The sequence below is a fragment of the Polistes dominula genome, unplaced genomic scaffold (assembly GCF_049000335.1).
Source record: "Polistes dominula isolate Pdom_NZ unplaced genomic scaffold, Pdom_raw_medaka contig_83, whole genome shotgun sequence".
In the NCBI taxonomy this organism is placed as follows: Eukaryota; Metazoa; Arthropoda; class Insecta; order Hymenoptera; family Vespidae; genus Polistes; species Polistes dominula.
The window spans coordinates 602,848-626,650 of NW_028301032.1; the positions used below are offsets into that span (position 1 = coordinate 602,848).

The 23,803-nt window shown below is 27.1% G+C and overlaps 1 protein-coding gene across 1 annotated transcript in view; it reads left to right on the forward strand.

Moving 5' to 3' along the window:
* Nucleotides 1-5,185: 5,185 nt before the first annotated feature.
* Nucleotides 5,186-23,803, forward strand: part of p130CAS (Serine_rich_CAS and FAT-like_CAS_C domain-containing protein p130CAS) — a 60,440-nt gene continuing 41,822 nt past the window's right edge. The window contains exon 1 of the mRNA XM_015329727.2: nt 5,186-5,696. Within this exon, the coding sequence (XP_015185213.1) occupies nt 5,652-5,696 (45 nt within the window). The 5' untranslated portion in view covers nt 5,186-5,651. The remainder of the gene's footprint in view (nt 5,697-23,803) is intronic.

Sequence of the window (23,803 nt, forward strand, 5' to 3'; positions counted from 1 at the left end):
TTGTACTTACATTGGATATACATTATTTGTCGCATATTGCAAAAAAATTTCCAAATTTTTAACATTTTTCTTGAATTACAAATTAGAATGAATAATTAATCAATTGAAATCAACGTACATCTTATCAGTTTCAATTTTTAATCGAATATATCATCCTCAAATTACATGTTTTGTTGTTCGTGCAAGAAAATAATTAAGAATTCATTCTCATTTTACAAATATAAATTCTGTTTTATTATTGTTTCAATTTTAATTTAAAAAATGATCGTCTAACCTATGTGTGTGTGCCGTGTTTTGTAAAAATTTGACAGTTCGTTTTATCATGACCAATAATATCGTATCGATTTTTTCACAACATTCATGAGAAAATATGTGTGACCAATAATAATATAAAACAAGAACGCGTGGAAACTTAGGATGAGAAAAAGAGGTGTGTGTAAGGTGGTGTAAGATGAAAAAGAAAAGAAGAAAAAAAAAATACGAAAAAAACACAGCTTCGAACATCTTCCTGTTAGAGTAGTTTGTTAAATTGGACGTATGTATGTGTGTAGGACGGAAAACAAGCAAGAGTATCGACGCCAGACTGGCGGCCATTAGTTGCGGCCTTGCCATCGGCAATTTATTCACCAACCGGAATATCTTTCCAGCCGTTCGGCAAACCTCTTTCATTCCGGAGCACGATCCTCAGAATCTCGTGAATTTGTTCTGTACAAAAATCAGAATTTATTTTGACAAAAGTGAAACCAGTCAACAATAGTTGTGACAGATTTCTCATTTGCAATACTTGTATTCAAACAAGGATACATTTCTTTTCAATTTAGATATTTATCTTTTCATTTTATTGTTTAACATATTATGAAAATATACAATAGATTTATAACAAATTTAATTCTAAAGAAAGATTGAGGTATTATAGATAAATGTAGTCTTTTCGTTCGTATCCTAGGGATAATGTATTGAGTTGTCCGGAAAGTTCGTGCTGATTTTCGATAGATGGCATTTTGCTAAAAAACCTGAAAAGTTGTGGAAGTACGAAATTTTTAAGTTATTATAATTTTATAATAACTTTATTATATTATATTATTATATTATATATTATATTTATATATTTATTATTATATTATATTATATTTATTATATTTATAACTTTATTATTTATTTTATACAATTTTTAAATTCTTTTGCTAAAAAACCTGAAAAGTTCTAGAAGTACGAAATTTTTAAGTTATTATAATTTTATAATAACTTTATTATATTATATTATTATATTATATATTATATTTATATATTTATTATTATATTATATTATATTTATTATATTTATAACTTTATTATTTATTTTATACAATTTTTAAATTCTTTTGCTAAAAAACCTGAAAAGTTCTAGAAGTACGAAATTTTTAAGTTATTGTAATTTTATAATAACTTTATTATACTATATTATTATATTATATTATATTTATATATTTATTATTATATTATATTATATTTATTATATTTATAACTTTATTATTTATTTTATATAATTTTAAAATTCTTTTGTGCTAAAAAACCTGAAAAGTTTTGGAAGCATGAAATTTTAAAGCTATGATATTATTATATTTATTATTTATTGTTATATATTATTATATTATTTTTATAATTATATATATATATATATATATATATATATTAATAATTTACAAACAACAAAAACTTAAATGGGTTGCATCTTCCATCTTCCGTCAAAATCGGCACGAACTTTCAGGACACAACCCAATATAACAGTATTGGTGAAAACAAAAAACGGGTAGTTTAGATCCACTCGAAAATGTGGTGGGCACTCGTGCCTAAAAGCACTTGGATCGGTATGCGGATCGATTACATAAAAAGAAACGTGGCGCGAATTAATGGTAGGACACGAAGCTGTTCTGTTGCGATACGAGAAGAGGAAAGCAGAACAAAAAAAAAGAATCTCTTTAAGTGGGGTGTAGAGAAAAATAAGAGAGGAGTATTATTCGAGAGTAGAAGCAGAGTGGAACCGTAAGGCAACCTTTTTTTTTTTTACATTGTTCTTCTGACTAGTTTCTTTTTTCTTTTTATGTTTTATCATTTGACAGGATATGTGACGTGTTTCTTTTCTTCTGTGGAATTTGGTAGAAAAAGAAAAAGTGTTTTGTATAATATACACGTCTGTTTTATTCTATTTTGAACATTTTCAATGTATGTGTAAAGCAAACTTCTTACTAAGAGACCATTGTTTTGTTTCTCCCAATTTATTATTACAACTTGAGTCAGATATATTTCTCGTCGTCTCGATTATTTTCGATTATTGTCATCGTTATTCTTTAGAATTTTCTTTTCAACGTAGATTTCCTCATCATTTTTCAGTATTCTTTTACCGCTTTGGGCACCCTCCGGGTAAACGATCTCGGGTAAAAGACAAGTAGCGGCAAGATTCTTGATCTTCTTTTACCCTCATCACAGTTTCCTCGGTCTTCCTTCTTTTTTTTTATCTTCCCTTTTTCTCTTCTTCCTCTTCCTATTGCTCGACGACGGACATATTTTATGGATGGTCGTCTAGAGCTCTCACGGCGCCAACTCTCTCGTGGATGCATCGAATACTTGCATCTCTCCTAACGGGAGGAGTGGAGAAGGGGGAATTTCAATGATGACAATGAAGTCTTCGTCGATAAAATATTACCTTTCAAAATTGACTCGTATAAATAATTATTTTGTTGAAACTGAACAAATCAAAGATTCGTTTGTTATTGACTTGTCCTGAAAGTTCGTGCCGATTTCGGCGGAAGATAGAAGATGCAACCCATTTATGTTTTTTTTTGTTATATATTATTATATTATTTTTATAATTATATATGTTAATAATTATATAAATATATATAATTATAAACACAATATAATAATATATAATAATAAATAATAAATATAATAATATAATAACTTTAAAATTTTGTACTTCCAGAACTTTTCAGGTTTTTTAGCAAAAGAACTTAAAAATTATATAAAATAAATAATATAATATAATAAAGTTATAAATATAATAAATGTAATATAATATAATATAATAATAAATATGTTAATATAATATAATATAATAAAGTTATTATAAAATTATAATAACTTAAAAATTTCGTACTTTTAGAACTTTTCAGGTTTTTTAGCAAAAAAACTAAAATTCTATAAAATAAATAATATAATATAATATAATAAAGTTAAATATAATAAATGTAATATAATATAATAATAAATACATAAATATAATATAATATAATAATATTATATTTATAATTATATTATATAATATAATATTATAAAATTATAATAACTTAACAATTTCGTACTTTTAGAACTTTTCAGGTTTTTTTTAGCAAAATGCCATCTATCGAAAATTGGCACGAACTTTCCGGACAACCCAATAGTTAAATGGGATCGTGTATTTTTTTTTGTCAACAAAACACGTGTTGAAATTCTTCACGAGATAATAGTTAAGTATGTACTCGTATCAAATATAAGATACTTCTAAGAAGTCGTAACCACTAATGTGTGTTATCTCCATTTCACTCGAGTTAACTCTCAACAAATGGCAAGTGTGTCGTTTGGTTGCATCGACGAAGAAATACATCCGGAGGTTGTTGGTTGATTGATTCTTCAGTGCAGTTATATGGGACATAGACAAAACATGGAAGGATAAGATCTTTGATAAAGTTTATATACGAATTTACAATAAAAGAAAAGCTTTTAGTATATCTTATTGTTAAAAATGTTTTAGTATAAGAATACTTTTATCAACAATCTTAGAAACTATTATAGTACTTTAAGAATAATCTATAGATATTACAAAAGACCTTGCAATCTTGGCTCTTGTAAATGCATATAAGCTTTATCAAGGTAAAAACACGTAGCTATCTCGAAGCAAAGAGAGTCGGCATTTTAAAATAAGTAGAAGCAAAGAGGAATTTTCTCAGAGAGAAACGAAATTACACAAAGACGGAAGCTATACGATGATTTACGATTAATGTCTGTCTGTCTGTCTGTCTGTCTGTTTGTCTCGTTTAATCGAACCCACAGGTTACTTAATAACGTAGTCGGAGATTGTGAAACGATCGAGAAATTTTTTTGTGGGTCACCATTATCTTACATCATTTTACTGAATAGATTATACTTTTGATAAATACCATAAAACATTTCGTTAGATGACGTAGACGACGGAATTCGTTGGTAACGATGTGAAAATGAATTTCTCTGACTCATCGTGTCCACATGATGTAAATCTTGCTTTACCTTTTGCTTATCGTTAATTATAAACAGGTGTTATAACGGATTCCCCCGTGTTTTATTTTTCTTTTAACAGAAAACAATTGTGTTATGGCAGATATATAGGTATGAAACGTACAGTTTTCTCTTCTTCTTGAGTTGAAAGAAATAAAGGAAGAAGAAAAAGGAATGTAATGGGCCGAGAAATCCTTGAAAGGACCGGTTGACGTGACCGGTCCACTATTTTTAACTGGATCCTTTTGTTTCACTGCCTCGTCACTTCCCTTTTACGTTCGGCCTTGCACTTGATTCGACGATGTCGCTGCTCTTATAACTTGATTTAGATGATCGATTCTTCCGTATACTTTTCATACCCTTTACTCATCTCTTCCTTCCTTCCTTTCTATTTCTCTTTCTCTTTCTCTTTTTCGTCGCAATGTCGTCACGAATGATGACATCATTCTGAGAAGGTTACTTTTAAATTTCAGGTTGAACGTGTTCTGGTAAAATGAAAAAGAGAAGGAAAAAGAAGATTCTATGAAAGGAATTTGTCATTTGCAAGACAATTTTTTGGACGTGTCCTTCTTTCGTAATTTTTGCCGATTCAGAAATAAATTTATATATCGTTCGAAAAAATTAATTAATTTTAAACGAATTTCATTTCCATATAAAGATTGTCATAAATTCAAAAAATAGAACATTGAATTGGATAAATAATAAATGATTTTTCTTTGATTTCAAGGAATAGCGCAAAAAAAAAATGTATAACAAAAACTGTCAATCATAAAAAGACATTTGCATGGATTCATTATTCAGTTCGCGATCGATATTAAATTCAAAATATGGCGCGTATGGCCTAGCAGGGTTGATAGTAGGCGTTCGGGAATAGCCGTCGGCGTTCGGTAGTGTTCGGGCGTAGCTACACCGCCCGGTACCGTCAGTCTCGCGCACGACTTCGAGGTGGGTGAACGTGTCGTTCTTGAACTGTCACTTTGATTTTTCGACGGGTAAAAAAATCGATCGTATTAGGGTAATTTCGCCGACGCCCCCCTCTTCCCCTCTCGTCTACATACCCATTATAAACGTTTATACGAGAAATTTGATTAATCGACAAGTATCGATAAATATAACCATAAATCTTTCGTGATACATGATTAACGCGATATATACACGCGAATTTGAGTGTGCGTATTATTAGTGAATACATTTTAGTTTATTTTCTTTTCTTCTTCTTCTTCTTCTTCTTCTTCTTCTTCTGTGTTCATTGTTTAAATCGATCGTTTGGAGCATAGTATTTTCGATTGAATTTATTATGTTACTACCGAACGCATGTGCAATCGTCACATTATTTTGACCGAAGGAGAATTCGTGCACGAGAACGGAACGAAAGCTGCAAAATGTTACCACAGACTCCTGACATCATTCCCACCACTCTTAATCAGGTATGTACCAATATGTTGTTCATGTAATTATATGTATATATATATGCTTTAATCGTAATAAATGACTTCGGAATAAAATGAGGTTATCTTTCAAAAACGAGAGACAATTAGCAACGACTCGTTAAAATGATATATATATATATATATTTCTACGAATTATATCGATAAGTATGCCATTTCTTGCTAACTTCAGTTTATATATTGAAATTTGTAATAAATGCAATTGCTATAACGTACTTTCCTTATTTAATATAATATAAAAATAGATAAAAAATATTGTCAAAGGTTCGACAAAGTGCAAGTGGTTATTCATCTTTGAAGCTCGTATTTCTATATATTACATTTATCTTTTTATCTTTCATTATTTTACTCCCCGTTCTCTTTTACTTTGACCGCGTGTGCGGCGAATGCGTGAAGAGAAGCACAGGTTTTCCTTTTGTAACACTCACCACATACCAATTATTGATCCCCCTTAATAAGGATACTAACATTTTCAAAGAACCACTTTACTTACTTATTAGAAAACCAATAAGATGATATTACCTGTGCTCCCTCGTTATTGAACCTTCCTTTTTTAAAGCTAACCTTGACTTTGCAACTTGCAACTCGCAAACTTGCATTTGAAAAAGTTTATTTTTAGAAATCATATGAATTGTGGTTATTAATAAATGGCACCTTTTCGATAATTGTGTATGTTTTATTATGATCGTTAATCAAATTAAAACAAGATGAAATTGACACTAGATATATCACCATTTTTTCGATATAACTATTTCTACCACATTAGTCAAAATGACTGATGTATACAAAAAAAAGTGCCTTTTGAAACTTCCAGTTTTTATTTACTCTTAAAAAATATAACAAAACAAAAAATGTTTAACAATAATAATTTTAATAAATAAATGGATTTATAGACATTTTAAAATTATTTACAGAAATTAAATGTTACATGAAGTAGAATATTGAAATTAAAATGGCTGGTCTGGTCTGGTATATCTAATGTTAAAGATCATAATTGAAATAAAAATGTTCTCATGTAAAAAAGGATAAAAGGAAAGGGTGTTGAAGATGGTACCAACCCTTCCCTTCCACTCCTTCTTTTATGATGACGTGTAAAAGATAAATATTTGCGTACCAAAGTTAGGGATTTACAAGAACACACACACACACACACACACACAGATTTTGTCTGTGTGTGCGTGAGAACAGAAAGTCTTTTTACGTCGCGTCACGTTTGGTCAATATTAAACGTTCCGAGTTAGTTTGACGGATATTTACGGTTTCTTTTTCTTTTAGTTCTCTCAATTGATGTATCGATTAATCGATAAATCAAACAGCCGATCAAATCGAATCAACACTCATTAGGTCATGTGGTGGTAAAGCTCTTTTCAAATTTTCACGAGAGTCTTATCCTAGAAGAATCTTTTTTTTTTTTTTTTCGTATCTAAATCCTCAGGTAGAAAATAGTTGAAATATTTCAAACCTTTTCTTTCTTTTTCTTTATTACTATTATTACTATGATTTTCTTTTGATGTATTTCGAGAAGGATGTTTTAAAGAATCTGTTTTCATTTTAATAAACAAATCTTTATTACATATTTATCTAATATGAATTGTATAAACTATTCTTTTAGTTTTTTTTTGCATTGAGATTATTCCAATTAGATTAACGTAGGATTTAAAATCTTCTAGGAATTTTTGTATAGTAATCAGATTTTATTGGTTGTATAAAACTAGAAGATCTAACTAAAAACTAGAGATATCTAACTGAATTTGTTTTATTATCAAAATTCTATACACATTTTTAAAAATAATTTATTTAAACATATATATATATATATCATAACATATATATATATATATATATATATATATATATATATATATTCAAAGAATTGTTTCATATTTGTGCAAAACTATTGGGTTGTTCGGAAAGTTCGTGCCGTTTTGCGATAGATGGCATTAAAGTTCTTTTGCTAAAAAACCTGAAAAATTCTGGAAGTACGAAATTTTTAAGTTATTATACTATTATATTTATGTATTATATTTATTATATTATTATATTATATTATATTTATATATTTATTATTATATTATATTAAATTTATTATATTTATAACTTTATTATTTATTTTATATAATTTTAAAATTCTTTTGCCAAAAAACCTGAAAAGTTCTAGAAGTACGAAATTTTTAAGTTATTGTAATTTTATAATAACTTTATTATACTATATTATTATATTATATTATATTTATATATTTATTATTATATTATATTATATTTATTATATTTATAACTTTATTATTTATTTTATATAATTTTAAAATTCTTTTGTGCTAAAAAACCTGAAAAGTTTTGGAAGCATGATATTTTAAAGTTATTATATTATATTTATTATTTATTATTATATATTATTATATATTATTATATTGTTTTTATTATTATTATATTAATTATAAAAATAATATAATAATTTATAACAAACAAAAAAACTTAAATGGGTTGCATCTTCCATCTTCCGTCAAAGTCGGCACGATTTTTTTTCAGGACAACCCAATGAACAGCCACAGCCAATGGACACCTAACTACATTTATTTTTTTTTTTTTTTTATAAAAATTCTACACATATTATTTTTATAATTTATTTAAAAAATTTGTTAATAATCTTTGTTTTTTTTTTTATTAAAAATTTGTTTATTCGTATTTTGATTATCCTTCAATACATAAAATGAACATAAGTGGCTTATAAACAAATAAAAAATGTGCGATTTCGTGTTGCATAATAATAATGATGCGTTTTTAATGCAGCGTAACCTTGTCTATTGTATATTTTATTAGCTAACACCGTGATGTCAGACAAATGTTCTCCTTATTATACACAAGACCATGGTTTTTTTTTTTTCTTAACACGAACAAAAGAAATATTCTCATAATGCTTTAAAGAGTACTCGAGGTTGTTTTTTTTTTAGTAAGTAAAAGGCTAATATATGAGAATGAATATAAAACGTATAAAAAACTTGAAGTTTCAAAACATTATATTCACTTAAAGATTTAATGGTAATCCTAAATAAAATCAAAGTTTTTAAAAATATGTTTTAAACGTTGATAATCGTTTTATTTCATTTTTATTTGAATTATGAGCCTCTTGGTAAATAGAATTAAAAAAAAAAAATAAATAAATGTTGAACGTAAAATATTGGATTGTCCGGAAAGTTCGTATCGATTTTCGGTAGATGGCATTAAAGTTTTTTTTGCTAAAAAAAAACCTGAAAAAAATTAGAAGGACGAAATTTTCTAAGTTATCTATAAAAATGGAGGATACTTATGTTATATATTTATAAAATAGTTAAATAATTAAATAAAATAAATAGTTTAATAATATTAAATACTTATAATATATATAAAAAACTAGGGGTGTCCCGCCCTTGCTGTGGCTCACAATCAGTCCGATACACACGTCTTTAACGAATTACCTTATACCGCCATCTGTTAGAATTATGACTCTTTGTTAATAAACAAATGATTCGCAATAAAATAATTTTGCGATTATAAATTGAGATATAAACTATCCTATCTTTCAAGTTGGATGAAACTGCACAAAGTGTGCAAAATTTGATTAAAATCGGTTCAGTAGTTTAGGAGTCCATTGCGGACAAACAACGTGACACGTAATTTATATATATTAAGATCATATAATATAACATAATAAATTAATATATATAAAATATACATAACATAATAAAAAATATAATAAAATTAATTATATTATGGGTTGGCAAATAAATGATTGCACATTTTGTCGATAGGTGGCCTTTTAAATCAGCATTTACTTAGTTGCCAACCCAATATTATATATATATATAGAATACTTATATATAATTTATTAAATATATACAAAAAAAAACTTCAATTGCAAAACATTTCAATCTTTCGTCAAAATCGTCACAAACATTTCAGACAACCCAATAAAATGAACGAAGAAGTATAATACTACCTGTTGTCTGCCAATGAAAGAGTTTGAAATTAAAGGTACACACATATATATATATGGTGACGACTATAGTTATACATTTCTCTAAACTCTTGCATTACTATACGCGCGAAGAAGCTGGAAAAGACGAATAATAAATGGAAGCGTGGCATTGAACGGACAATGGCTTGGAATATCCACCTTGTGTGCTGGTAATGTACAACAATAGAAAGACCTCGGTAGTGGAATATTAAAGCAAAAGGTCTGGTTCCGTCTCTCTCTCTCTCTCTCTCTCTCTCTCCCTCTCTCTCTCTCTCTCTCTCTCTCTCTCTCTCTCTCTCTCTGATCATCCTTTTATGTTATTTTCTCTTATTTTGTATGATATTTTTTTTTCTATTTGTAATACAAAATATCCAAAAGTTGCATTAACGTGAAAAGAATAAATGATACATTGAAAAAAATTCATACTTTTTTTATTTAATATCAGATTTATGAACTGAATCATGAATTTTTTGGTGAATACATTTTGTTTAAAAATATAATATTGATTTTAAATATCATAATATGAAATATATACTCAAATAATTTGAAAATTTTTTATCTTATTATTTTAAATAAAATAAAATAATTTATTTTTATTTTATTTATATATAATAAATAAATAAATTAATATTACAAATAAATAATTATAAATAAAAAAAATATGAGATCTTTAGCACTTGAATACGCTATCTAGTGGCTAAATTCAAAATTAGAGTAGATAGGTCGAATTGCTACGCCACGGCCCTGCCAGAGATCCCAATATAAATATATTTTTATTTTAATTTTAAGAAATAAATTTTTTTTAAAATTAAATTTAAAAGAACAAAAATATATTTATATTAAAGATTAATCAATTTTAAAATATAATTACAAAGTAAAATTATTTTAAACTAGGGGTGCCCCGCCACGCGTTGCTGTGGCTCACAATCAGTCCAATACACACGTATTAAAGTCAACGAATTATCTTATACCGCCATCTGTTAGAATCTAATCGAACTAACAGAGATAATCATGACTCTTTGTTAATAAACAAATAATTCGTAATAAAATAATATTGCAATTATAAATTGAGATTTAAATTATCCTATCTTTCAAGTTGGATGAAACTGCACAAAGTGTGCAAAATTTGATTAAAATCGGTTGAGTAATTTAGGAGTTCATTGCGGACAAACAACATGACATGTAATTTATATATATATTAAGATTATTGTGTAAAATTTAAAATTTACAAAAAAATTTACTCACAACTGTACTCTCACATTTACATTGAAATAATAATTTGAACACGTTGAGTGCCACGCGAATTCTTAGAGAAATTCTTGTCAGGCCACAAGCTTTACTTTGTATTAAAAAAACTAATTGAAGTGTCAGTCACAAATGCCTGACATGGCTTAATCGTAAAGTCTAGTGTCAGTCACCGATGTCTGACGTGGCACTCAACTTATGTTAACATTTTGTTTTTTCAGTTCATGATACGAATATTCAATTAAAAAGATAAGAACATACATATATGATACGTTTATTTGAATAAATATAAATAAGAGAAAAATATCATATTTCAGCGATATATCGAAATTGTAATGGAATTCTCGATGACTCATTGAGAAAGAAGCAAAGGAAAGGAAGGGGGGCAAGGAAGGAAGGAAGGAAGGAAGGAAAGAAAAAGAGTGTCTTCATTCGAGGTCTCTGTTTGTTTGTAGATTTGTTCACGTTACGTGGTGACAAGAAGAGAGGTTACGAGTTTTATCGTTCGTAGAAGGTGCGTGACGTACTCCACGAGAGAATTTTTAAGGTGGGAGGAAGAGAGGAGGGTGGTGCTTGACTTATCGATTCTTTTCAAAGTCAAACATTCAAATAGTCTTTGGTATCTCTTAGTTTGCTAAGTTCGAATAATTACATTTCTATGTTTATATTTTTTCTTTTTTTTTTAGTGAAAAATACAACGAACATACAACGAAAACATTTCATACATTTGTTTAAATCATTATTATTATTATTATTTTTATTATTTTGCAAAAACCAGTGAGACAAAGTGGACAATTCATTGGAAATTTCGTCATCTTATACGTAGCTAACTTTATCGTTTGATTAAAGCTCGATGATATTTGCATAAGTGATAGGATAAACTACGTTCTTTAATAGGAAAAAAGAAAAGAGATAGATAGATAAATAGATAGATAGAACGAATCACGATGTTCAATAGTATAGGAACTATACTAACACATTCACCATACTCCCCCTTCCCCATAGCTTGTAAATGCATTTATACACGATTCCGTCATGCGTGTACTATGCAAATACCAAAGTACAGTAGATTATATTCATTGCAAAAATCAATAGGACAAAATAACACACATATTGTTGAAATTAAAGGAAGATTTTACTTTTGCATTTAATTTGATGCTATTAGAATGATGCACTTAGGTTAAATAATTATGCAATAAAAAAAGGGAATGAAAATTAATACTATTCATTTTTATTTATAACTTTGTGTGTGTGTGTGTGTGTAAGAACTAACAAAAGTATTCGTTGTAACATCGTCTTGAGAATAATTTCTTATCAAGCGTGTTTCATTTGGAATTAGAAACAAAGTACAGCAATGTTTATCGTGTAATACGTAGAAAAGTTAAACAACGAATGAAAAAAAGAAATTGCATGTAAGGTATTCACTCTAACAACAAAATTATTTTCCAAGTCACGGTGTTTGAAAATCTTGGAATCCTCTTATCGTTTCTATCCTATCGACTTTTTCAATTTGTTTCGTAGTAATGTACAGTTTGAATAAAATGCATTTTAAAATGCATTTGATATTAATCCTTGACTATAACGAAATAGAATGCATTTTTTATTCTTTTTCTTATCTTTATTGATTGTTTATTATAATTTTATTTGTATACTTGACTTTAATTTATTATTATTATTATTATTAATAATAATAATGGTTAGGAAAAATTCATGAAGATGCATTCACAAGCGTGGGAAAAATTCCTAACTTGTAATCGTAGTCTGTGGAATTTGATGATAGTCACGTTTCTATGGACACACACTATGATGTTCGTCTATAGCAAGTATCTCGTATAATTTCTATTTAACAGTGTATAACCATAATAGGCACGAATCGATTGCTGATGCTGAACGCGACGAATAGACGAGAAATGCGTTACACTTGACAAAATTGATTAGCGTGAACCGTTCATTGTAATTAGAATTACGTACGTTGAATTGAGGACGTATCGATATGAACATGACCATGGTTTTAATCTACACTATAAAACGAAATTAGATAATTCAAATATACTTATGCAAAAATAATTAAATTATGATTTAGATTGTTCATTAGTCACAACATTTTAAAATTGAGATCATAGTTAACACTAGAAAGACCGGTACTTACGTATTAACGCCACAGCAGCAAAATTCCGCTAATGCGCCATTTTACACCTTAAATTGTTGCGACGATTCATAGAATAAAAAACTTTATTTAAAATCAAAACACTTTCAAAATTCAAAACATTTTATTTATAAAAAGTACTCAATCGGATTTTGGTGGAAGATGGGTCGATATAGAATTTAACATAGATTCAAAACAGTCTCTATTTTGTTTCACCTGATGCTGTCGCCATAACCCTGACGAAACCCTGACGAAACCCTGACGGTTGCTGTGTACAAACAACAAGATTGTTTTGTGCGAACAACAAAATTGCTCTTTATTGGCGCATTAGCAGAATTTTTGCTACAGTGGCGTTAATACGTAAGTACCGAAACACTGAAACTTTGTATATTTATAGTGTACAATGTAAATTTATTTAAAAAATAAATTTTTTATATTTTTTTATATTATTTACAGTTATAAATCGGGTTAATTATTAAATATTAACAATAACAACAATTTATTTCACTTGAAATAAAAATAATTGATGCATTATTATCTGTACATTTTATGCAAATAAAAGTGGAAATCTTTTTATGTGTACATCTTCCGCAAACATACTTTTGACATTTTTACACATATATTAATTGTTTTGTTGTTGTTATGGCAAAGTTGTATTTGACAAATTTTGCGTTTGTTAGAAAGGGGTTGCATTTGATGATGTTGCAGCTTTGTATTCGGTGGAAAGCTGTTCTGTTAATTAAAACAAGAACACTTTTCGTTGTATTTGTATTCCTGTTGTTTCTTTGTAAAGAATCTAAGCATTTATAGCAGCCAAATCTAAAATATTGAAAAATATTTGCAGCAGCTATCTACGAGAACTAACTTTTACTGTATATTTTCTGGTCATTTAATCCACCATATCAACTCCAAATTTTGTGCTGTTATAAAATTGAATAAATTTCGGTAACATTTTTTTATTACTTTTATCAATTTTCACAAATTTATGCTTAGAACTTAAAACAACTACCCTTTTATTTGGTTTGTTTTTATATATTGTAAGAACATAATTCTCTGATTTGCATAGCAGAGTAGAAAAACAAGGCATGTATCCTTCGGTTGTTTGGCTGCTTTTGATAGCTCTCTTTTGTTTTCTCTAATAGTTCCAATTAGAGTTGTTTTTTTGGCCAATAATTTTGTTTTGGCTAATTTTGACATGCTAGTGAAAAAGTTATCGGTCGTAATATTTCTTTCACAGCTTGTATATGGCTCGACAAGTTTCAGAACAACGTGTTCACTCAGAAGCATTGACGATGGTCGTTGTTCATCTTTCCCCAAATAAGGAAAAACATATTTGCTACTGACATCTGATGTAAGCCAGAATTTGTTGCCAAATTTGTTGGGTTTATTAGGCATATACTGTATAAATCTACACCTGGCTTTTGAAGGAAATAATCGCTCGTCAACAGTTATATTTTACCCTGGTTGATAGCAAGCTTGACTGTTTTCAATGAACTTATCTCATATTTCCGAAACTAAGGCAAATTTATTTGTTTTATAGGTGCCTACTTCTTTAGGTTCTTTTGTCAAAACGAATAAATCGTAGAATTTGCTTGAACTTTTCTCTGGTCATAATTTTTCTAAAAAATTCGGGACTCCAACTTTGCTGACCATAAATAACTCAATTTCATAATAAGAGTCATTTGATTATTTTCAATTTGTTGGGCAATCTAATGTTAATGAAAAGTACGATGAACGTGTAACAAAACGTGTTAGTTAATGATATTTCATTTAGATGAAATTTTAATCAAATAATGTGTATTGTGAAATTGTATTGAAGTTTCTTAAGAAACATTGTGTTCAGTCGTGCATCTCTTTGGAGCAATCAAAATGATTTCCTTGGGCAATCTAGTGTTAAAAAATGAAGTTTTTAATGGTAGACGAATCAAATTTAAATACCCCCATATTATAACGGATCGAATAAAATCATCCTGGGTTGAAAATGAACTCGTTGCTAGTTAATGAATAATCTATCTAATAATTAATAGTCATCTCGAGCGTGTAAGAGGAAATTTTAGCTCGGTAATAGCGGCTTCCTTTGATCACCCTTAGGCCCTTTCTCATCCTTATTCTAAAATGGTTCAGAGTATCAAACTCTCAAAAATAAAAATAAATTTATAATATACCATATATACTATATTATTTATTATATTTTTCTATCTTAATATATGTAAATTACGTGTCACGTTGTTTGTCCGCAATAGACTCCTAAACTACTGAACGAATTGTAATAAAATTTTGCACACTGTGCGCAATTTCATCCAACTTGAAAGATAGGATAGTTTATATCTCAATTTATAGTCGCAATATTATTTGATTGCAAATCATTTGTTTATTAACAAAGAGTCATGATTATCTCTGTTAGTTCGATAAGATTCTAACAGATGGCAGTATAAAGTAATTCGTTGACTTAAAGACGTGTGTATCGGATTGATTGTGAGCCACAGCAACGCGTGGCAGGGCACCTCTAGTATTATATATTACTTCTATTATACTATTTATTACATTATAACTTTATTGGAAACATTTGTGAGAATTTTTACAAATTGTTTTATCCAACCCATAAATGTTACATATTTTTACATATATTTAAAGTTACATCATACTATTTATTATTAACTAATACTTTGACGTTTAAACGAAAAAGAGAAACCTTATGATCAGATTGAAAAGTTGGTCATGCTTGCATTTCATAGTTTACCGAGACTAATTATGAATCACAAGAAAGTATTCGCGGTTTAGTGTGGGCATCGACGAAATATGAGCTATCCTTGTGGTTTTAGAATAGATCTTCAATATTGAGATTATATTTATGATCCCATAATGAACTTACAAGTTCCCTTACGGTGTCACACATTAATGCGGTTGCATAGTCGAAAGTTACAAGTGTTGATTACATTGAATTAATTAGATTTTAGAAGTAAAACGTGATGGATTTGTTAAAAATTCAAATAACACGTGTGATTTCTTTCTTTGAATGTTTTCTTGAGACAAATATATATCGTAGTGTACTAATACGCGTTAAGTAAAATCATATTTTGTAAGATTGTTAGAACACACCTAATCTTATCTGTGAGAAACGCCTATGTGTACACGTGAAAATTATTGGAATAATAATTTAATATAGTCACAGATTACATACCGTTAATGGGTTGGCTAATACAATTTAAAACCGACCACGCGTCACCTCTGTTATTAATTAGAATAGAAATATATTATAGGGGGAATATAATTTGATCGTTTAACAAATAAAATACTCTGTGTATATACATATATATATATATATATATAGAGTATGTACATGCAAATTTCTTCAAGTGATATATCTACAAAGCAATTTAACATGTGCAACTTATAATTAACAATGTTACGTTACGTTAACGATTATTAATTTTCCATCGATCAAATTTCAAATTTAATTTATCAATTTATTTATAGTCATTATTTTTTTAATTTCTTTTATTAACCAAGGTAAACGTTTTCCATACTCCTATATATATATATATATATATATGAAAATTGGATATTTATTTAAATGAAAATTATATTACGTACAATTAATTATTAGATGTTAAAAATATTATATTATTATTAATTTAATTATTTTATTGTATTGTATTGGGTTGGCAAGAAAGTAATTTCAGTAATATAAGTAAATATATATATATTATATATTATAAAATTATATATATATATATATATATATATATTATTATTTATATTTATTATATTATTTTATTATATTATTATATAATAATATAGTTAATATAATAAATTATATAATTACATAATTATTATTTAAATACTATAATATATAATATATTTAATTATATAATTATTAATTAAATATTATAATATATAATATATTTAATTATATAATTATAATTAAATATATATAATTAATAATTATATTATTCTATTATATTAATTATTTTATTATTAATAATTAATTAAACTAATTATTATATTATATTAAAATTATTATTATTTAATAATATACTTATTAATTAATATAATATATTAAATAATTATATAATTATTAATTAAATACTATAATATATAATTGTAATTAAATATTACATAATAGATCCTGAAGCAGTCCTGACATAACCCTGATACAACCCTGAAGACACCCTTTTTTTTTAAACCATGACGAAACCCTGACGCAAATAATTTGTCAAGTGTGTAATAATATTTTAAATATTAGAATTAATGATAATTAACATAAACGTAATGTCAATCCTGACGTAACCCAGAACCAACCCTGAAACAAAATAATTTGTCAAATGTGTAATAATATTTTAAATATTATAATTGACGATATACATACGCACAATGTCAACTTTGACACAACCCTGATACAACCCTGAGAGCACCCCTCTTTTTACACCCTGATACAATACTGTGATTACCTTTTTTTTAAAAAAACCCTGACGTAATCCTGACGCAAATAATTTTTCAAATGTGTAATAATATTGTAAATATTACAATTGATGATAATCTACGTACGAGCAATGTCAATTCTGACGCAACCCTGATACTTTGGGCACACTTTTTTTAAAAACCCTGACGTAACCCTGACGCAAATAATTTTTCAAATGTGTAATAATAGTTTAAATATTATAATTGATGTAATAATTTACGTACGCGCAATTTCAACCCTGACGCAACCTTAACGCAACCCCGTTTGAGAATAAAACACGTAACCGTATCTGATCAATTTAAGTTTAAAAAAGTTACATGATCGATCAATCGTTCTCCAAAGTTTATTTTCAAGATTAAAAATTTATTGATGTTATCAACTTGTAAACTACGACAAATGATACTTTTTTATAACGCAATAAAATGATTTTAATTCTCAATTACAGGTTTTTCCTTTTTTTTTTAAATCGCGTTACGATTTACGAAATTGGTTGATAATGATCAAAAAACGAAAAGAAGAAAAAACAATTTCCGTAAAATACACGACAATATTTTATGAAACGTTATTAAAATTGTGTGTTAAGTGTGAGTAAAAAATAATCAAAAGAAAAAAAAATTCAATGAAAATTAGCTTGTAAAATGAGGAAACATAATAATCAAGTGATAGCCAGTTATTTGGCAAATGAATTTGGTCGTTTCGTTTTCAGCTCTCGAGTTCACTTCTCTCACAGCGGGAATTCCCAATATTCTTTTTTGATTTTATTTTAATTTAAAGGGAGAGAGAGAGAGTGAGAGAGAGAGAGAGAGAGAGAGAGAGGGGGAGAACCAGGAACCCGCAGATTCGTGCTAATATATTTCAAAGTATCTCGTGTTTCGTTTCGTGCCCGTATAAGAGACTTCAAATCAACGTGAAACTAATTTTAATGAATTGATTAAACATCCGTTGACGTAGGTGAATTTTTGTGACCCATTTTGTCACCAATTAAACAGGGTGGAGCGGAAGATGATGTGCTGTTGTTTCAGATCTTATTTTAGATTATTAAAAAAATACAAAATAATTCAAACAAACTGTACAAGAGAAATATCATTGAAATTTCAACTTGAATTTTGTGAAGTCTGTAACACCAATCTACCCTCGTTAAAAGAAAAAAAGAAAAAAGAAAAATAAATCGTGGAAAGATTTTTATAATATAACGTGACATTGACCGTGGTATAAAAGAAACCCCCATCAACCACCCTCACCATCAACCTGGGGGTTGGAGGCAAATGGAGGAGCCAGGAATCGATCGGTCTCGAGGTAGCAACCCCTATGTGTTACCACTGTAGACGTCTTTCAAACGAACCACCCCTATTCTTCTCCATCCAGGACTCACCACCACCCTGTCACGATTTTATTCTCACTAACTGTAAAAATATTCTTTCATTTTTTTTTCTTTCCTTGAATAACAGATACAAATTAATGCACATGTATTCAAAAATCCTTTTTGCTAACTTCTCAAAAGAAGTTTCTATTTTTTCTTTTTATGTATTATTATATTAATAAACAATAATTATAAATAATTCATGTAATAGATAATAGTTAAAAATGTGAGATTAATATTAAATGTGGAGTATTATTTTATTAAGTAATTTTTATAAATAATTTATGTAATACACTGTACTTAAAAATATGAGATGGAAATAAACATGTGTATTATTATATTATTAAATAATTTTTATCAATAATTTATGAAATATAATATATTCAAAAATATTAGATTAATATAAAATGTGTATTATTAAATAATTTTATAAATAATTTTTTTAATATACTATACTTCAAATAAACTATACTGAAAATTATTAGATTAATATAAAATGTGTCTATTATTATATTAATAAATAATTTTATAAATTATTTATGTAATATACTACACTCAGATAAACTACACTCAAAAATATTAGATTAATATAAAATGTGTATTATTATATTATTAAATAATATTATAAATAATAAAAAAATATTTTTTTTAAATAATATATAAATATATTATTTTATTAAATAATATAATTTAAATAAGATAAATATAAAATTATTAAAGAATAACAATTGAAAAAAATTATTAATAATAAAAAATAAAATTATATTTAAATATATAAATAATATAAATATTTTGTATTTTATCAATAAAATAAAATAATAATTAAATATGCGGATACCAATATTAAAATAATAAATATAACAAAAAAATAATATATATATATATATAAATATTTGTTAATAGATAACGTGTAACACACAGTGATAAAACCAGAAATGAATGAGAAAGAAAGAATACGAAGAGGTTAATGAGATTTTGCGGTGGACACTGTCGTAATTTGGAGTGGGGTGGGATCGGGAGGGTGGGGGGGGCATGAAGGGGGAGAAGGGGTTATGGTCAATATATGTAGTCCTAAGTTAGATGGTTAAAAAGCTCTTTTAGTATTTTCTCCATGGACGATCCCCACGTGCTTTTAATGCGTTTTAATTTACCGTTAGTTGGACTCGCGGTTACCTGTGCTCTTCTTGGAGAAAGGTAAATGGTCAAGGAGAAGGAAAAAAGAGAGAGAGAGAGGGGTTTACCAACTCTACCTCTTCTACCTTTCTTTTTATTTTTATTTTTTTTTTTTTATACATCGAACATGAGTAAGGCACACGTTAGCTACCTATATAGTATTCTCACTTCACGCACGATGCCAAAGTTCGCGTTTTATTATACTTTCTTTCTCATGTAGTAGTAATTTAAACGTGTGCACCTTAAAACAAGAACTGAACGTTCAATTTATATCGAAGAACAATAAACAATGTTTATATATAAAAAAGAAAAAAAAACTGAAGGTACATTAGACGTGAAATTGATTTATTGTGAACCGAAAATCAATTTCAATTTGATTCAAACTTTGTAATTGAAATTTTTTATTAATTGGATTAGTAAGAAAGTAATTTCAATTTTCTAGTGTGAAATATTACTTTCTTGCCAACACAATAATATTATATATATTTATATATATACATATCAAAATACTTATATTATTTTATAATATAATAATATATATATATAATAGATAATATATATATATATAATAGTAATTTCAATTTTCTAGTGTGAAATATTACTTTCTTGCCAACACAATAATATTATATATATACATATCAAAATACTTATATTATTTTATAATATAATAATATATATATATATATATAATAGAGTTAAATTGTTGTGACACATACCCAGTTGTGTCTGGGTTGCGTCACAGGGTTGCGTCTGGGTTGTCATTGCGCGTATGTAAATTTTTATAAATTATAATATTACACATTTGACAAAATATTTTTCTCAGAGTTGTGTCAGGGTTGCGTCAGGTTTGTCATTGCGCGTTACATAAATGATCATCAATTATCGTATTATAATACAAATTTTCACGTTATAACAATTGAAAAATTAAAAACACGGTCATTTCACGGATAATAATCTCCCTTTGAAGTTTATACCTTAATCTGTGCCCTTTTTTTTAACCGGTCCAAAGTAAGGGTCGTTTCTTTTGTGGACTCATCTTGTGATACAAGTTTCTTAAAGTGTCGTTCATTGACCCATCCATTGTGTCATCCCTTAAACGTTTCCTTTCCAACACCAACATAAAAACCAACACCGATGTCAGAAAATATTTGGACAGAACTTCCGGACGTTCAAAGTGTCACAGACGATTTTTTTTGCTCACCCTCCCTTTGAGCTTTTTTTTGCTTTCTTTTTCTTTTTCTTTCATCGAAAGAACAAATCGGAGTAGGAGACAGGTAAAAGAGTGGGGACGGGGGAAAGAGGGGGGTGGGGAGGGGAAACATACAAAGAAGTAGAGTGACTTATCTGTTCTCTTTGATTTCTTTTCTTACATTTTTCGATTCCCATGCATCTTTTTAAAACTTCTTACATCCTGGAAAGTTCCTATCTCTACAAAATTTCTTTATACTTTGAAAGAAGCGTTTACAAAAGTCGGTCGGAAGTTCGTTGAAAGCTCTATTGGAATTTTCTACTAGAAAAGGAGGATGATGCGCGAAGGATGAAGATGAACTTTAAAAATAGAAAGGAAAAAAAACTTGTATGAATTTTTTTTTTTTTGTGGATAAAACTTAGAATCGTATCTGGTTAGGTCAAAGGATTATTAATACGTTTGTTGACAAAAGTATTTTATTTTATTTTTTATTCACTTTATATGTTTTCTAATTATAATTACAATCTAATATAATAAAGTGATGACTGTGATAAGGGTTTGTTAAATTTATTTAATAATTAATTAATCATTTTTACGTATAATAAAAATTATAAATTTTTTATAGAGTGATAATTTAATGATACGTTTGTTAACAAAGGTATTTTATTTTATTTTAATTTATTTTATTTCATTTTATTTCATTTTATTTTATTTCATTTTATTTTATTCAATTTTATTTGATTTAATTTTGTTTTATTTTATTTCATTTTATTATTTTTAATTTAATTTAATTTTATTTAATTTTTTTTTTTATTTAATTTTATTTTTTTTATTTAATTTTATTTTTTTATTTAATTTTATTTAATTTTATTTAATTTTATTTAATTTAATTTAATTTTATTTTTATATTATTTAATTTTATTCAATTTTATTTTTTTTAATTTTATTTTTCATCCACCTTATATGTTTTCTAATTAATTACAACCTAATATAATAAAATGATGACTGATAAGGGTTTGTTAAATTTATTTAATAATTAATTAATAATTTTTATGTATAATAAAAATTATAAATTTTCTATAGAGTGATAATTTAATGATACATTTTTTAACAAAGGTATTTTATTATATTTAATTTTTTTTTATTTTTTTATTTAATTTTATTTAATATTATTTAATTTAATTTAATTTTTTTTTATTTAATTTAATTTAATTTTTTTTTATTTAATTTAATTTAATTTAATTTTATTTTATTTTATTTAATTTTATTTTATTTTTTTATTTAATTTAATTTAATTTTATTTTATTTTATTTTTATTTAATTTTATTTAATTTTATTTTATTTTTTATCCATCTTATATGTTTTTTAATCAATTACAACCTAATATAATAAACTGATGACTGATTCTAATTGGTTGAATCCATTTGACAATTAATTAATGATTTCTACGTGTAATAAATTTCAAAATTTTCTATAAAATGATAATTTAATTGTTTCAAAGAAACACACGAGAATATAATCGCAGTAAACACTCATGAAAGCTTATAAAAAAAAAAAAAAGAAAAAAAAAGTTGGTAAAAATCTTATGACGTTCCCACGGTCGTTTCGGATTCCATTTACACGCGATCTTACCTACCAGTGTCGTATCCTGGCACGCTATGATTCTGAGATGCCTTTGCTTATGTTAGACCCTTCTTAAAGATGAATTCACAGTGTTTACGTGTATGTGTAGGACAAAAATCTTCAATGGACAAAAAAATATCATTTCTTATAGGTTTAGGCTTACACAATTATTTATTTATTTATTATTTTTTTTTTTAATAACAATGCACATTATTTTGTATTTTAATTGATTACGATTTGATTATTATACTTAGAATAGAAAAATTAGACACTCACGGTACACGGTACACGATTAGAACAATTAAAGGTAAATTAAAGGTATGCTTTTGAAAATAATATTCATTCGAGTGAAAATGAATTCACCTAATTATATATTTTGACTATATAAATTTCATTCATGCCATTCCTTTCATTTTAATTTTCTTTTGTTTTGGTTTATCTCTCGTTGTGAGTAAATCCTCGTAAAAATGATTTTGGAACGTAAGGTTTGAGGTACCGTGGGTATATGGAGCAGGTGCACGGTTTACCTGCCGTAGGCGGTTCTACTTTTTCATTCTGTTCACTTTGCGTTTCTACCTTCACGGTCTGGCCATTATCGTATCTTCTCTCGCACCGTTTCGTTTTCTCTTCAGGACTGGAATTTTCTCCGCAAACCATCACCACCACCACCACCACCACCACCACCATCACCACCAAGGTTCGAATTAGTGACGTATATAAATAGAACGTTTACGAGAAGCAAAGTTTTACGATTATGGTTGAAATTTTGAAGCTACCTGCATCCGGTTTATGAAATTATCATCTCATAATCGTGTTAATTTATTTTCTTATTTATTTGTATTTGTAATCTTTTTCATATCTTTTATTTTACAACTGTGTTTCTACTTTAAATCATTC